Source organism: Leptinotarsa decemlineata, unplaced genomic scaffold (genome assembly GCF_025532065.1).
Source record: "Leptinotarsa decemlineata unplaced genomic scaffold, Ldec_3_MD MMD2_tig00003736_RagTag_RagTag, whole genome shotgun sequence".
NCBI classification, from domain to species: Eukaryota; Metazoa; Arthropoda; class Insecta; order Coleoptera; family Chrysomelidae; genus Leptinotarsa; species Leptinotarsa decemlineata.
This window is the reverse complement of record NW_027412593.1, coordinates 4850373-4869262: the sequence shown is the minus strand read 5'-3', so window position 1 is coordinate 4869262 and position 18890 is coordinate 4850373. Positions and strand designations below refer to the sequence as shown.

General features: G+C 31.8%; 1 protein-coding gene across 1 annotated transcript in view; it reads left to right on the top strand.

The window, feature by feature from the left end:
• The first annotated feature begins 3399 nt into the window (after positions 1-3399).
• The window catches only part of LOC111508456 (sorting nexin 1), a 35040-nt gene continuing 19549 nt past the window's right edge, over positions 3400-18890 (top strand). Inside the window, 3 exon segments of the mRNA XM_023163958.2 lie at positions 3400-3671; positions 5113-5268; positions 5328-5577. Of these exon segments, the coding sequence (XP_023019726.1) occupies positions 3570-3671; positions 5113-5268; positions 5328-5577 (508 nt within the window). The 5' untranslated portion in view covers positions 3400-3569.

Here is an 18890-nt window from a genome sequence, read left to right as displayed (position 1 = left end):
TTGTACTGCGAGTATTTCACTGTCTTGAAAGAGATCATCAGTGCATATGTGCTGTAATTCTACATGTGTACCTCCGAATAACCAACCGGGCATTTCTACATCATTAAGTTCCACAATTACAAAAGATAAATTAGGTGATATGTGCTCTGATTATACCGGTGTAACAAAATCATCGATTTACAAAATACTAAGAGAAGCAGAAATTCATGGGGACGTACAAACGCCAAAAACTAGTAGCGGACGAAAAAAAATCACAGTTGATGAAGAAGCCAAAACCAGTATACGCAGAACTATTCACAGTTTCTTTTTCAGAAATGAGCTGCCCACACTACAAACAGTTCTGGAGGCACTTAGCGATCATGAATTGGTCCCAAAAATGGGTAAAGAAACTTTTAGGAAACTTGTACACGAAATGAAATTTACGTACGGAAAAGTTGACAGGAAAAGCATTCTCATTGAACGTCAAGAAATAATAGCATGGAGAAGAAACTATCTAAGAAAAATTGACGAATTTCGGAAGCTCAAAAAAATTGTACTTCATGAACGAGACATGGGTTAACCAAGGCCATACGGTCAAAAAAGTATGGCAGGATGGTAATATAACAAGTGCACGACAAGCCTTTATTGAAGGTTTGTCAGTTGGGTTAAAACAGCCATCTGGAAAAGGTAGTCATCTGATAGTTACGCATATAGGAAGCGACAGTGGATTTTTACCAAATGGTGAATTAATATTTAAATCTAAGAAAATAGGCGACTATCATGAAGAGATGAATGTGTGGTATTTGAAAAATGGTTTGAAAACATCATTCAACTTGTAGAACCTGGGTCTGTCATCGTCATGGACAATGCCCCATACCATACCATTACCGAAACAATCATGGAAAAAAGCAGCAATTCAAGAATGGTTAATTAATAAGAACATCCGATATAACAAAAATAGTTTAAAGGCAGAACTACTTCAGCTAACAAAATCACACACAGACAAATATAAAAAATTCGCAGTGGATGAAATGGCGTTAAGTCGTGGAATTACAGTTTTAAGGTTACCACCATACCACTGCGAATTAAACCCAAATAGAATTAATCTGGGCGCGAGTAAAAGGATATGTGGCACGAGAAAACAGAACATTTAAATTAGTGGACGTGCAACATCACCTACAAGAAGCTATTCGAACTGTTTCTGCAGAAGACTGGAAGAAATGCATGCAGCATGTTTTAAAAGAGGAGCAAAAAATGTGGAACGTAGACAACCGTATTGAACACAATATTGAACCAATCATAATTCACTTATCAAAAATTTGTAATTTGTATTTTCTAGTACCCCTGACGATGAATTCAAGTTACTCGAAAGCTTGAGAATAGTTATAAAGAGTTCACTTATCAATTGCTGCAACCCAATAGTGAAATAAAGTTTTATATATATATATATATATATATATATATATATATATATATATATATATATATATATATATATATTTATATATATATATATAAATATATATATATATATATATATATATATATATATATATATATATATATATATATATATTGTTTTTTATTAATATTGTTAATTTATTTGGTACCTACTATAATTACCACGATTATTACTCCGTTTTCATAAGGCCCACCTAATGACTACAACGATTAGGTAAATTACGATATTGCAAAGTTTTAATGAAATAAATAAAAAATGTGTATGAATATTTTGACTAATTTTTTTGAGGGTTAAAATATGGACTCCATATGTCTTGGCACAATCATGTCAGCTTCAAAAAACTTGAAACACTATTCGGAATCAGAAAACTGTACACACTTCAGCAACTTCGATGCTTTATAAAGCTAAGATCATACCTTCTTTGAAGTTTGAAGGTGACGATTGACAATGTTTCGTGGTGAATTTCATTGGTTCGGACTTCCATTGTCTGTCTGTCCATAAAATGATTTGAAATCTCTGAAGGAAACCAATACAATTGAAAATTGAAATAATGAAGAAAAGAGAAATTGAACTTTCTATGTTTTCTACCACTAAAGTGGTAAAAATGGTAAAAAACATAGAAAGTTTAATTTCTCTTTTCTGCATTATGATTTCCTACCAGTAAGTAACGGCTACATCCATCGATTTATTGAAAATTGAAAATGAAATTACAGTGAAACAAAATACAAACAAAAATTTAAAAGTGAACAATTAAACGACTGAAGTGAAGTAACTTGGCTTAAAATCTCCAAATTTTCATTTCTTTTTCTGTTCAAGTAAAGTAACTTGGCTTCAATTCTTTTAATTTTCAATCTATTTTTTTGTTTAATGTGAAGCAACTTAGCTTGAAATCTCTTAATTTTCACTTCATTTTCTTTTAATTATTCAATTTTAAAATTTTTGATTGTATTTTATTTCACTGTGATTCGACTTCAGGATTTTTTTGATTAATATAATTGTCATATTAGCCTATTCATTTTTAATTTTCAATTGTATTGGTTTTTCTGGTATTTCAAATCATTTTATATTATATTATATAATATAAGTCCGAACTAATGAAATTCCTTCTTTGGAGTATTGTTCTCATGTATGGAGCTCCGCCCCTAATAAGTATACCCTGAAGTTGCTGGATTCTATCCAGAAAACCATCTGCCTGACTGCAGACACGAACATCATTTTTGCAACCTTGATATTCTGGAACATCGAAGAAAGATTGGATATTTGTCTATCTTTTATAGAAAATTTCACGGGAGGTGTTCAAATGACTTGACACATTTGATTCCACCAAGACCGGTACATATCAGAAAAAAGCAACGGACTGTGACTGCTTATTGTAGTAGACCCAACTTTCTAGACGAAATTCCAGAGGATGAGGAAATCGATCTAGGATGACCACTAATAGGTATTAAATTTTGCAGCTCTAACACTAAAAAATAATTCATATCGAACCAACTTTTTTCCATAAGTGGGATATATTTTCATAAATGACCTCTACCATTTATTCCAAGGTGACCTGCTAAAGATTGAGCTGACTCGAAATCCGGCACCTAGGTACGAAATTCTAGAAGGATGCCAATCTTCAGTTAGTATCTATTGTGCATCTAGAAACCTAGTTTTGCATATTTTTTTTTTGTGCACGTCCTACGTGGGGACATCAAGTTAGTTACAAGTTACCAGTTTCAAATTAAATTTGTCACAATTATAAAAACCTTCTGAATCTACGTAACAGCCCTATAAAATAAATAAACAAAACGAAGAAAACAAACGTTTCTAAACCTGAATAAGAAGGAGATAAGATTAGAAACAATATGTTCTGAGAAAACCCGATCTAATATATCTATTTTTTTACAGTGATAGATTTTTGTATACACTTTGATATGAAAGAGTATAGTATATATTTTTTCATTCTCTGAGGTAAATTTGCTGTCATCTGTCAATATTGTCAAATGGTTGAATGACAAAATAAAATTACTGTATTGTCAATAAAGCTGAATCCTGTACTTTTTTAATTAATGGTGTTATTTGCTGAAGGTAGTAGTGTCGACAGTAGGGCATCAAAAACGGTAAAAACTCTTGATTAATCTAAAAAATGGCCGATTCCTTGGAACCTCCCCCTCTTTTTGAGAATGTCGATATTTTAGGAAATGAAAAGGAAGATGAAGATGATAATCTTTTTATGTCAGCGCATCAGGTAATTTAATATTATTTTCTGTAAAAGGGGTGTTTTCCAAACATATTTTCCATTTGAAAAGAAACTGTTGGCATAGTACTTCTTCAACATAAATGCAACACTTCGGAAGAAAGAAAGAAAACATTAATTTTCTATGTGAAGAAAACTTTTCATTAAAATTTGTAGATCATGCACAGACACGGCCGTAGCGAAAAGAAAAACCAGGGGGGAGGGAATTTAAATTTTCCCAACCCCATCAGTAAAATTTCCCAACTTTCGAAAAAATTAAAGCCGAGAGATTAGTTACTACTATAATATATTAATTTTCTTTCTTAGCTATCCAAAGATTGGCTGAATGCTTATGCCCGTTAGGGTATGCAAAACAAAAATAAATTTTGGTAATTATAAAAATAATAATGGGAATTATTCTACTTTGGACCAAGGTCCTTGGTCTTCCACCATATCCACAATGTATAGGAATATTCAATACAAATGAAAGGAATCAACACTCAAATAATATCATGCTTATTGTTTTCTATTATTTTTTCTAACTTCACGGCCCAAAATTTCCCAACTTTTCCAAGTCGAAAAAACAGCGAAAAGTTGGGAATTTTGTAAAATAGTCACTTCAAAATTTGTGGACTGTTCTCTTACTTGGGAGAAATTAAACTTTTTTGAAGTTTTCAAACAAATCAGATTCTCAAAACATGGGATCAACAAGTTATGTATGTTGGGAAATCCCAACCTTCTCCTGGTTCTATCCCTTTTCTTATTACCTCTCCCTTTCCTTTCTCTCATTTTTAATATTTTAATTTTTATTCATTTTTTCACTATTATTTTTTTTTATCTTCACGGCCCAAAATTTCCCAACTTTTTCCCAAGTCGAAAAAGCAGGGCAGACTCCCCCCATAAATTTTAATTAGGACTCGCTTCATCCTTGTAAAGTACTTTAAGACTTTCTGTCACTGGAAGAGACACTTCTGCTGACAACAGTTAATAACAACAGATGTATACCGCTCTGGTAAGAAAGTCCTATAGTTTTTTGCAAGTATTGTGTGAATCTTCTTTCAAAGGTATCCAAAAAGGTGCAGTGAAATTTTATAAGGGAAATTCTATATCAATGCTCTTTTATATTTCACATTGTGTAATGTTCCTGTTTAAGATATATTTTTTCAATTACTTACGATTATTTGGAATATAAACTGAATGAGAAAAAGTGATTTTGGTGTAATTCATTGTAAACATATTTGAAAGTAGTTGTTACAGATGGGCTTTCTTTTTATTTGTATCTGAAAAAAATGTGTATATGATCCACACATCTTTCTGATGAGTTTTTTTTTCTCTGAGGCTTCACACTTTTTATGTAATGATGTACAAAGCCAAAGATTTCTCAAAAAATAATCTAAACTGAAATATTCTTCTTGTCAATACAAAAATATATAGTTGATACTTCCGGTTCTAGGAACCTATGTCACATATTGAAAATAATTCCAATTTTTCTAAAACATTTGCTGAAGCTGAAAATGGAATTTCCAAAATGGATTTGAAAGAATCTAAAGAGGAATTAGAGAGTGTTCCAATTAATAACAGTTCGAGTCTCCCATCAAGTATGGAACAGGTATAAAACTCATGAAAAAAAATTTCAATGAGGATATTTAGTTAAAACACTTTTTTTAGGTTGAATCAAAATTAGCAGGAGATGACTTTCTTGAAATAAGTATCACAGAACCTCAAAAAGTTGGAGAAGGTATGGGTGCTTACATGGCCTATAGAATAACAACTAAAACTAACATGCGAATGTTCAAGAATAAAGAGTTTTCTGTCACTCGGAGATTCAGTGACTTTCTCGGACTACATGACAAACTTACAGAAAAATATCTGAAAGTCGGTCGAATCATACCTCCTGCACCAGAAAAAAGTGTAATTGGTAAGTTTAATAATACTTCCCAAAAGTCTCATTCGGTTTGACATAGAACTGAAAATGAAATGTTAGACAAAATGAAAAAACAGTAATGTTAATTTTTTTATTGGTTTTCAAATTAGAAACTATGGTTAATTCATACACCAAACCTTACTTTCTCCTTATGATTCAAGAAAGTTGTAGCAAGTTGCAGAATAAATTAATGGGTGCTTCCGTACAATACATTTTCACTTTACCTTTTCTTTTACTTTAACAAAAATTCTGTGGGTGAGTATGTTTTCACCAAAGAATCCATAAGGTTTAAGATTATGCAACTGTTAACCAACATTGTGGTGGCATTCTGCTATTAAATGTGAAGTGTAAGTAACACCGACATAATTAATAATAATGAAACTGTCATTTATTGGTTAATACTAAAGGGCCATCGACAGAATTCTTTCAGCTAGTGTACAGTTGGTTGTCCTTCAGTTCTTTCCCTACATAATGCCTGCAGGGTCTCCAAGTTGGTTTTGTTTTTTGCAAAGCAGTTTCCTAATTCTGATAATCTATTCTTTATAGGTTTCACTTTTGTAGTTTCATACATAATTAGGACTCGCTTTGTGTATTTGAGGGATTGTGTAGTATGTTCTGAGGGTAACAGATTTCGGCAATACTCCTTAGTGTAGATGTTTTAGCTGTTTGGAGATTATTTGTTGCAGGATTACAAGAACTTGAATAAATTATTTTTGCATATTTGAGAAGTGGACGGAAGATCATTAAAAAATGTGGAACGATTCACAATTTTGCATGTCATCCTTGCATATTTTCTCAACTAACTCTGTCGCCTCCAGATATTCCCCATTTCAAATCTTTAATTATTTATTCCAAGTCAATATTTCGAGTGAAACTTTGTTTATTTGTAATACCCTAAAATTATGTATCCAGTGCATACGCTTTTTTTTTTTAATAACATTGTATGAATGTCACAACTCAATAGTTTTTATATATATGATGAAATTGGCCGATACTTGATGAAAATCCATAACATACGTATTCAAAAATCACTTTGCTGTGAGACTTTCAATAATTTTTAATTCTTAATGAAGTGAAAGTGAAAATTTGTGTATGAATCAGCCAAAAATCTATTTGACGTAGAGAGAAATGAACTAGACATAATTAAAAAAAACAGTAACTTCAATTTTTTTTATTGTATTTTGAAATGAAAATTATGGTTGATTCTTACTTCAAACTGTTGCTTTCTTTACTTTTGTCACAAAAAAGTCACAATGTAAATCAATGGTAGCGTTCATACCCTACACTTTTACTTTATTTTTTGTTTGAATTCAACAAAAGTTGTTCAGTGGGCACTTATTTTTTAAGGATACCTAAAAGTTAAAGAACGTGTTTGTTACGAGAAAGATGATTAATAGACAGATGGGTTTACAGACAGATAGATATTTATTGCTCTAAGTAGTCAATCAGTTGATTCAGAAAGCACAAATAAGATTAGATATTTATTGGTATAAATGGAAAAGAAACCTTTGATACAAAAACAATATACAATTATCCTTATAATATGCAAAAAAAAAACTTACATCTAGATCGAAATGTTAAAGAACTAAACTTTGATGCATCTATAGGGTAAAAAAATTGGGCCTGACTCATTTGCCACCTTTAAAATTTGTGACATTGGACTATTGGATGTATAATTTCTGGAATGTGTGTTACTAAAATTGATAATATTAAGAATTTCTGGACAATAATGGTGACTTGCCAACAACTTTTATAGGAACAATAAACAGTAGTCATCAAGAATTTATTCTGGACTCTCTAATGATTAAGTACGATATTGTCATTGTTCTTATGAGTACTGTGTTTAAAGAAAATGGTGGCTAGTAAATAATATAAATAACCTGGTATATTATTATATGCAGAACTGGTCTCTAATACCTCAGGTAACAGCAGGCGCATGACCCATATACTCCTTCAGATAACAAAAAATGTTAGCAGTTGAATAGCCTTTCATGGTTTTAGCGTGAATACGCTTTATATGTGAATAGTGGGCGGCAATTATTCAAAAACTGGAATGATTACAAAATCGGAGACAGTTTGGTTTCGTAGCTATAGTTCTATCTTATCTATTCAAATTTTGATTACATCACTGGATAGCTGGAGGATTAAAGAATTTGGTACTCCCGAGTGAAGATTATGATGCACCGCACGCGGTAGACGAGAAAGCGCCGATATTTTGAAGTCATTTTTCTGTTTCGAGTTTTTCACTTAGTATAATTTTTGACTCGGAGAAGCTATAACGTTCGTTTAAGTTTCAATCGTCAGCTTTCGTCAAAAACTGTTTTTAAAATAAAATACTACAGATATTTTCACTCAACTGAATTTTTTGGGCAGAGTGCTTCTCAAAAATATAGGGTTGTTTGGGTTTATACCGGTTGATTCTGAAATTATAGTGGAATTCATGTCAAAAAATGGATTCATTCAACATCAAATATCTACTACTATATCGAATGGAATATGGAAATTTTTCAACGAAGTCTCCTTAAGGATAGCGTCTTTTCATTTCTTCGTCATGAGTGCTTTTTCAATACATGGGTAAACAAAACTCGGGATCACTTTTTTCTCAGTGTTTTCAAATGGATCACCCTGTCCATTGGGCCATTCCAGAATAGTCCACATTATGGCTTTTGGAAAATGTAGAGATTTACTACTTTATCTCCACTGGAAATGTATCCAATGCTTGAGGAAAGTATGAAAGTATTAACGACTTAATTAAATCTATCTACAATTTTTCTTCGAACATCAATTATTGTTAATGTAATTGAGCAGAAAACTTCTTTGAATCATTCTATTTTCGCAGGCCAATCCTTTAACAAAAAAATAGAAATCTGAGGAAATTAGGTCTGGAGACATTACTGCTCCTTCAGAAAAGTATCAGTTGTGATTCTAAACAGTTCAAGCAATCATCGAAAATTTTTATTATCTTTCTTCCACGTTTTGTTTACTCCTTGTGCTTTACACTCTCCCTGTTTCCTGAAACATGTCTTTCGAAAAATCTGGAATCTATTGTAACATCTACTCAGAATGTAGATCATTTCAGTTGTATCAAATCTCCCTTGGAACATTTGAATGTTATTAGAAATGTCAACAAACTGGACATTCAGTTATTGAGCAGGTGAATTTATAATTGAAATTTACCATTTTTCCTCCTCGAAATGAAATTGTCTACCGAAGAAATGATAAATATTATCTACATTTTGTGTGCTGTTTGATATCCTAAGTCAAGGTCCATACGACCAGAGATTTTTTGGAGGGTTAAAGGAAGATTTGAGGAAACAGGTTGTGTCAAACATAAGAAAAGGCAAGTAGTAAAAAAAATTGCAACAAATGTAGAAAATGAATTAGCGGTGAAAAACCTCAAATAAGTACAAGGGAAATTACAAGAATTGGATATAAGTCATACTTCTGTGAACAGAATGTTGATCAAAAATAATGTTCATCCATACCGAATTGAATTACATCAAGAGATTTGTGAAATGGATTATGATACCAAAGTTCGGTATTGCAAAAATTCTTCAAATTCAATTAGGTTAGGTTAGGTTAGGTCAAAAGTGAGTGGGTCTATTCGACCCTCCACCGTAACCTTCAAGAGTTTATTGTGGTTCATACCTATCCACACTCGACCAAATAAACCCAGCTTCTTAACGAAGCCGATTAGTTTATATGGTGAGTGATTTTTCAGGTCAGATGGTAAGAGTGCGGCTTTGCCAAACTTTGAAAATCTGATTCGTTCCGCAGCGGGGCAGACACAAAGTATGTGCTCTGCTGTTTTATCATTTCCCAAACAGGCGACACAGACTGTCTTCCGACAATTCGAGTTTCTGCATGTGATGATTCAGACGACAGTGACCTGTGAGAAGGCCTGTTAGACATCGTAGTTCATCCCCACTGTAGTCCAACAACTGTTTGGTTTCAAGCTCCGAAGGGTGAATGAACGCCTTGGAGTGAGCCGATCCTGGATGATTTTGCCAGAAGTACATAAATCTTCTTGCCATCCAGGTGTTCAATGTTTGGCAAAACCTAAAGTGATGCCAATAACAGGTTCTGGTCCGATGAAGCTCTACGCAGCACCATCCTTTGCAAGAGAGTCAAGCCAGTATGGCCAGGAATCCAGACCAAAGACAATTTGACAAGTCTTCGTATTGAAAGACTCGTTTTTGGCAGTTTGATCCATCTGTAAATTCGAATTCAATTAGGGAAGAATCGAATATTTTTAAATATGTTTTGTTTTCTAACGAGTCCACATTTAAAGGTAACATAATATGCACTGCTACTCAACAGATAATCCTCATTGGATGAGAGGAGTCGATAACTAAAATAGATGGTTGATAAATGTTTTGGGCAAGAAATAAGTGTGGATATCTTTGAGGAAAAGAAGAAGAATTTGCTCGGTCTCACACCAGAATGCCAGACCGATTTTAAACATGATAAACTTTTGTAAAGTCATCAGCAATGATTCTGTATAACAACCAGTGTGAGTTTGGCAGCCACTCCAATACCAGTGAACAAGTTACCAGGGGAGTCGATGAAAAAAATATTTCTCTTAACATAATAAACATATTATGTTAAGAGATATTGAGAAAAATTACAGAGATTTACATAGAGGATGAGAGAGTGTAATCCACCCTTTAAAGATGGAAATCGGGCATGACTGCTTTCAGAAAAATACTGTCAGCTTGAAATTCACAGGGTGTGTTAAAAGATATGTTACATTTCCTTTGCAACGGGGAAGACGGGATGTAATTCACCCCTGAATAATAAAAACCGGACATAAGTTCTTTCAAAAAAATACTGCTAGCGAGAAATCTACAAGTTGTGTTGAGAAACATGCACATACATTTCATATGAATATAATCTTGTTTGTAAAGGAGGTGAGCGAGTGTAACCCATTCGAAAATAATAATAATTATAATAGCATTTATTGCTCAACAGATTGTACCATCCCCTCAAACAGCAATATTAGAATAACAAAAGTTGAAGAAAAAAAATGCTACCTCAAAAATAGATAACTACAAGTAGAGTGGAATAAAAACAACTAAAATACTACATATTTCGCATTACATGCTCAATTTGCTTCAAGCCATCCCAGAATAATTCAAAAGAGTTACAAATTTTGTTAAAATTATTACACATAAGGACATTGGTTCTGGTTGTTTTTCGCTGATTTGTGTAAAACACTCTTTGAAATAAAGATTATCATTATTAAAAGAAAGTTGATTTTTTTCTGCCTGTGAATGGCGGTATCTTGAAATTTAGTTGGCATGAAATAGACGCTGAGCTTTTTCTAAACCCCAAGATTTCAAAGTTGAATCTGTCCATCATCAACTTGAAATCTGTTCCTTGCCGTGGATTTATACTGTCAACTTTAAAAGCCAAATATTTTAGAAATATTTTCTGCATGTTTTCGATCCTAATAATGTGCATAGTTAGGACCATCTTCTACCTAACATAAAAATATAAAAACTTCAAAGCAAAATTTTAGTAAAATTTCTGCAATTGTGCACTATGAAACGTACATACTAGAAGCTTCTGAAAGTTCAAAATCAATGTGCGAAAGAAAACTCAGTTCAGAATTAAAGAAAACATCCTGATCTTTTAGGGAAGAATCTCGTAATAAGGCAGTTCCATTCTGATTATATGAGAATTCAAAGTTTTTGTTCTTTGTATACATTACAGTTTTACATCAAATACATACAAGTTTGATCTTCCTCTTGAAGATGATCACTTGGTGATCGAAACACGCGTCGAGGTGTTAAAATAACGGTTTGGTGTTGGGAAAAAACTCCAGTAATATTCATTACGACACCATGTATCAAATACATTAATGTACGAAGTCTGTTCACAAAATAAGGTGAATTTTCATTTTTCTCAAAAAATATTTATTTATCAATTTCTATTTTATCGCCTTCAAAGTGGTCCCTCTCAGATATAATACACGTTTGCTAGCGTTTGTTCTAATCCTTGAAGCAGCACTTTTCGGTATGTCCTCGAGCTCTCTCAGCGATTCGGGGAACAGGAAAAAGTATTGAGGGACCAAATCTGGTGAATACGGTGGCTGAAGCCTTATTATGGTGTTGTTTTTGTCCAAACAATTACGAACAAGCGATGACGAGTGAGCAGGTGCATTATCATGATGCAAAAGCTATGAATTATTTTTTCACAATACCGAACGTTTTCTTTATAGCTTTCCGCAAGCGGCGCATAACCCCAAGATAATACTCCAAATTGATCGTACGACCATATGGCAAGAACCACAATAATCGAAGAAAAAAGTGAGCAAAACCTTAACGTTTGATCGAACTTGTCGTGCTTTGTTGGTCTTGGCTCTCCTGTGCTCTTCCATTGGGACGATTAGATTTTGGTTTTGATGTCATAACCATATACCCATGATTCGTAAGCAGTTATGACCCTTTAAAGGAAATCTGGATCATCGTTGACGTCATCCAACAATTCCTGAGCGATGCTCAAGCGACGGCTTTTTTTTTGGTCAGAATTCTGTAGTTTTGGAACGCCACACGCTTCATGCCCAAAATTCAAGAAAAAAATGGCATTACATGAGACAAACGATATGCTGACATCCTCAGCAACTCCTCTAATAGTGATTCGACGGTTCTCCACAACAATTTTCTTCACTTTCTCAACATTTTCATCGGTTGTTGACGAGCGTCGTCTTTCACATCTTCTCGACCTTCTGTGAAAAGCTTATACCACTTGTGAACATGTTTCTGGCTCAGAGTACAATCATCGTATGCCACTGCCAACATTTCAAGTATTTTTGAGCACTTAATTTCATTTTTACACAAAATTTAATGCAAATTCTTTGATCCATTTTTTTCGATAGCAGAAAATCGCCGAACACACCAAATACTTCTAACTATTATGCCTCCCACTAACAAACTGAACATGTTTAATAGCTGAAACTGTCAACATATGTTCGAAACAAGTGTACCAACATAAAAATGGTAAAAACATCGCCAATGGAATGTACATAGCCCGCGAAATTTGAACATTCACCTTACGTATCGTATGTATCATATTCTTAAGTTTTTACCCGTGAGTTCACCAATAATTGACTACACTGAATAATCAAACTTGAATTCATTTCACTTTAAAAACAACACTTCAACTAAAAATTTCAACTATTATTTTAATGTCTATCGCCTTACTAGATTACTTCGCGTACCGCACTGTTACGTCCACTTCACTGTGTACTTGACTGTCCGAATACGCTTGTAGCCAGCGTTTAAATATCGCAATGGAACATCGTAAAATTTCGCCGAAGTTCTGTCGACATCGATAGCATGTTTCTTGCTCCTTCTCGAGCGGCAGGTAACATTAGATATTCCCACGCTCTACAGCTGTGTCACGTTTGATTTATGGTTACCAGTGGCGGCCGGCGTTATTTCTTTTCGGGCATGATTTACAACAATATGTATGCATATGAGTGATCATCATATTATAATGCATTCAAATTAACAATAAACTCCCACTGAAAATCGAGCAAATTCTTGACAAACTCAAATTCGACGCCGTTGTGAAAAAACTTCCTGGGATTATTTCTTATTTATTATATTATAATGTGCCACATGTACTACCTATTCCTGAAATGGTTAATAAATATTATATTCTATTCTATGTTCATTAAAATGTTGGTATTTTTTTTTGTTTTATGTGATACATAGATGATTTTATTATAGGTGTGTATTTGTGGAGTGAATAAATCTTGACTAGTCTGAGTCGTGTACTTTTGTATAAAACTTCAACGGAGGAAAATATAGTGTCTGTCTATCTAGATATCTATCCATTCTAAGATAAATGATCGTAAAAGTACATAGGATAAAACACGACGTGAAAGATTGCAAAAAAAACTATCCATATCTGATATAAATCAAAATTAAGAAAATGAATGAGAAAAGCACAAATATGTATGGCCTCGTTAACAGAAGCCAAACCAACGTGTGTTGTCCTGGTCAGATGTCCTTATTGAAAGATAGAACTGAAACCTCTGGTGTAGAATAAATTCAAAACGAACACTACTCCCTCACAACAGAACTGCAACACTCTTCTCGGCACGCGTTTCACTAACCAAGCTGGTATCATCAGGAGATCAGCTATAGCTCATCTGCTGATGCAGTTCTGGTGTGTGGAAATGGTACTTGTTTTAGAGATGTCTTCATGACAATATATACTTTATTTTGAAAAAAAGGATGGTTGAGAATTTCACATGTCAGATCTGATTATTGAAGATTTTAGGGTATTAGTACATATTTAAAGAAATATAATTATAAAACCAAGGCTAAAATGAAACGTGAAAGTTGGTGTATGTAAGATACAATAAATACCTATATTTTGCTTTCATTATCACTAATGATATGTACACATAGTTGCTATCATTTGTCGACCAAATAAATAAGTTCAAAGGTCGAAAAAACAGAAATATTTCATATTATAAGGAATGTGACAATTTAAAAATAACATTTTTCGTACAATACATTTTAATGAAAAATAATCATATGTCAAATTTTTTGAGTATGATAATATTTTGATACAACATTATTGACAAATTTGAACTTCAATGACAATGGGAAAGAAAGGTTTTGGCTTTCTACTTCTTCATTTATATACAGGAAATGTGGGAATCTTCCATAGAAAGGAGGGAAGCAATCAATTTGAAAAAATTAACTGTGTACAAAGATGTGTAAATCATGCAAAGAAGTAACTTTCAGACACAAACCGAAAGAAAAAGCCCTCTCGAAACATATATATATAAACATTGAATTACCCGAAAAAAATTTTTTTTTTCAATACAACTACTTTTATAATTTTTGGGAAAGAAAGTTTTTGGCTTTCTACTACTCCATCTTGATACAAAAAAAAGGATGAGGGAATCTTCCAAAGAAAGGAAGGAAGTAATCAATTTGAAAATAAGTAACTCTATATATGGATGTGTAGATTATGCAAAGAAGTAACTTTCAGACACAAACTGAAAGAAAGTCCTTTCATATAAACATTGAATTACACGAAAGAAAAAAAATCTTTCGAAACAAATACTTCTATATGAACACTGAATTATACAGAAGATACTTTTCTCTACTCAGTTTGTATTTCAAACATTCGTTGTGGAATAAAAATCAGATATCATTCACATGAGTTCTACTTTAAATGAATGGTAACAAATTGCACTTACATGGAACACTGTCACCCTCACTGGTATATATCGATGTTTCGCCTTAAAGACACTTGCCCTAAGGCTCTTCAGTACCAAATTGGATAACATTATAGAAAATACACACAATTTATTTATGAATTACAATTTTTTAATGTCACGGAATAAGCTTGATCTGCTTATGTCATCGATGACATCGTAATGACATTAGAGAAAAGTAGAGAAAAGTATCTTCTGTATAATTCAGTGTTCATATAGAAGTATTTGTTTTGAAAGAATTTTTTTCTTTCGTGTAATTCAATGTTTATGTTTCAGGAGGACTTTCTTTCAGTTTGTATCTGAAAGTTACTTCTTTGCATGATCTACACATCCATGTATAGAGGTACTTATTTTAAAATTGATTACTTCCTTCCTTTCTTTGGAAGATTCCCTCATCCTTTTTTTTGTATCAAGATGGATTAGTAGAAACCCCAAAACTTTCTTTCCCAAAAATTGATCACTCCTAAAAATACACCCCCTTCAATTCAAATACTTTTATAATATACGAACATTGAATTATACAAAAAAAAAATTTCTCTATTCAGTTTATATTCCAAAAATTCGTTCCTATTATGCATTAGGTAATCAACACAACATTTTTTTTACTTGAAAAGAAAGTGCGGCAATTGTTAAATAACGAATCTGAGATTTTTACATTTTTTTAAGTTATTTTTAAAAGATCAGATATCATTCACAGGATTGCTACTTAATATAGTAAATATGAAAGAGGTAAAATTTCACTTTCATTTAACACTGTCATCCTCACTGCTAGACATCCGATGTTTCGCCGTAAGACACTTTCCTTAAAGGCTCTTCAGTAGCAAATACGGATAACATTATAAGAAAAAACTCTCAATTTGTTCATAATTACGACTTTTTTGTCACGGAATGGGTTGCATCCGCCCATGTAATTGATGACAGTACTTATTTCTTGCTGTGTTAACTTATTTATCGGCCTCATGACATAATTTCTATAAGAAGCCTTGATTGAAAATTTGTAAATCCCCCGCCTGAAAATAATCGACATTCTGTAACTTTCTTGTATCATTTATGTAATGAATTTTTTCAATAAACTTCCTCTGAAAAACTGGATTCGCAATATAATGATTTTCAAAACATGAATGACCACAGAGATAACAAAGAAACTTCCAAGTCCTATAGTATTTTTCCGCAAAGCCATATATATTTTGCAAATAGTAAAAAAGTGATTATATAAATGAGATATCATTTAATTCGGGATAGTGTGTAGATGGTTTTTAAAAAAAGCAAGAGCCGCTTGTAAAAATGAAAAAGTTATAAACAATTGACTGAAAAAAATGGGGTTTTTTGTAAATATGTCAATAACTAATTGGCATTTTTCAAATTTAAAAAAAGATTCAAAAAGAGGAGGAAACTTTCCAAAAAAAGTTATACCTCCCGGAACTGTAGGACCAATATTCATAATTTTCCCAAAGGATTGAAAATACGTCCCAAAAGGGGTACTTAGATTTGCGCGAGACACGCCAACTTTGGACCTTCAATGAAAAAAATATTATTTCAACTAAAAAATATTAAAATTAATAATTGAAAACATTTAGGCACCTACTGGATAAATGAATGAACAATAATCCACAGTCAATAAATTTTTATGGTAATTTTCCAATTTATTGTGCATTAGGTAATCAACAATTTTTTTTACTTGAAAAGAAAGTGCGGCAATTGTTAAATAACAAATCTGAGATTTTTACATTTTTTGAAGTTATTTTTAAAAGATCTGGGATCAGATTCCTGTTGGAAAAATGAAAAATTGTAATTTTTCAATTCGTTATCAACAATTTACTTATATTAAAAATCAAAAAGATTCATTAATCATTGAAAATATATTTTTTATATCACTATTGATCTGTTTTCTATGATCCGTAGCTACAGAAAAATGTTTTTTTTTTTAATTTTTATCTGCTATTGTTTGAAAAATTGTTATAAACAAATGCGTTGTTTATAAAATAATTGATTTTTTTTAAACTGATTTAAAAAAAAAAATTTACCAATTTTAATTAATAATAAGGAACCATGTTTTCAAATCACAATTTATCTTTCTTTTTGATAACCAAGAAAAAATGTATTTTTATTTATATTTTTTTTGTTTATTCAACTTATTGTTTATACAACAAACAATTTGTTGTAAACAATTACATTTTTTCTATATTTTTTCTTCTCTTTCTACACAGTGTAACAAAAAAACCATGTATTATTTCTTGAAAAAAAAATTATATCGATTTTAAAAAAATTCTATTCTTTTTACTCCATCATTCTCACCTGGTTTTTTAATTTTGAACTTATCATAAATTATAAACTAATTGATATACGAAGAAAAACTTACGACTTATTAATTCTCTATCAATTAAAGAGCAAATTTAGCCCGAAATTCAAACTCTTACTAATTCCATTTATAGTATTTGTTTATAAAAAAACGGTTTTCTTTTCAATTTTTATGTTTAAATATCTCATTTATAAATATGACTATCACTTATATCACTCAGTTATCAGAAGAAATGATACTCAGGTTAGTTAAAACTCTTATTTACCCCCATATTGAGTATTGTTGTTCGGTGTATTACAATTTTTTGCCGCAATATAACAAGCAGAAGTTACAACGTATACAAAATGCTTGCATGCGATTCGTATACCATATGGTGAAAATGTCACAAAATTTTTGTTAAAAATGAAGGAACTGTGTGAGGTACAGAATCCAATATTTGATTTTTTTTTGTTTAAGTTGCTTCAAACTAAAACACCTAGTTATTAATATAGTTTATTAAGCAGGCTTTCTGACATACATACGTTCGCAGAATGTACAATTTCGAGAATTGACCTCCAGATTTTCTACTTGAACATCCAAACTAAGAAATAAATGATTTAATGACGGTAATGTAATAAGATATCATTTATTAAATCTGTTTTAAAATTTGTTTTTCCGTTAATCAGCTGTTGCCCCCATACGAACGACAACCCTCAGAATTGAGAAACTTGTGCGAGCTAAGGACTAACGAGGTCTTACCTTTTAACGTGTGATTCCTGACACGGTAAAACTCATTCAACATACCTAGGCAGCGTACTTCCAAATTTCAAGGGTGTTTTTCTTATATAACCCCTTCTTATCTGAATGAAATTTTACCCCTTTTAAATCATAATATTCATCAATTTAAAAAAGAAATAAAATCACTGATGCTTACTGCTCAGTGTTAATTTAAAAAAAATTAAAATTCAATGTATGATAGTGCAATGAAATTGTTAAATTGGCCAAAATAAGAGTTATTAGCAATTATATGATCTATTATTTTTTTTCTCTTCTCTATCATTGTTATGATAGTAATTTTTTTATAATTATTATCTTACACTCACTGTATAATTTTTGGGAAGGGTCGAAGATAGCCTTTGGCTAACCCTTTTCCTATTATGTATAAATGTATTTTTTATGCATAATAAACGATATTGTTATTATTATAATATAACTTTTTATCCGGCGTATATTTATCAATAATTTCAGCTTATCAATTTTACTTCAAATCTGTTATTTTATGAATTATGAATAAAAATAGATTAATAAGAAAAATTGACCTCAAGTTTATTAGCCTAAGCACCTGACAAAGATGATACTTGGAGATACATTATTGGTAAAACTGAATTAGATGTCCATGAAAATTGTCGGGATAATTATACCTATTCTGTGAAATGCACTTCTATTTCAGTTAAACCTCAAGGTTTAACTGAACACTATTCAGGTGGTTCTCAAGATTTTGATTTTGAAAATTTGTGTTATCAAAATTGCGGAAAACCAAAACAATGAATACGGTGAGCTCATTAAAAGTTATTTATCCGGTAGGTGTCTGAATTTTTTGAATTCTTAATTTTGACATTTAATAAGTTGAAATAATATTCTTTCAACTCTCTGAAAAAATTATAAATAATTGGTTTTACTGTTCCGGGAGGTAGAATTTTTTTTTGGAAAAATTTACTCCTTTTTTTAAATCTTTATTCAAATTTGAAAAATGTCAATTAGTTTTTGAGATATTTGCAAAAAAAC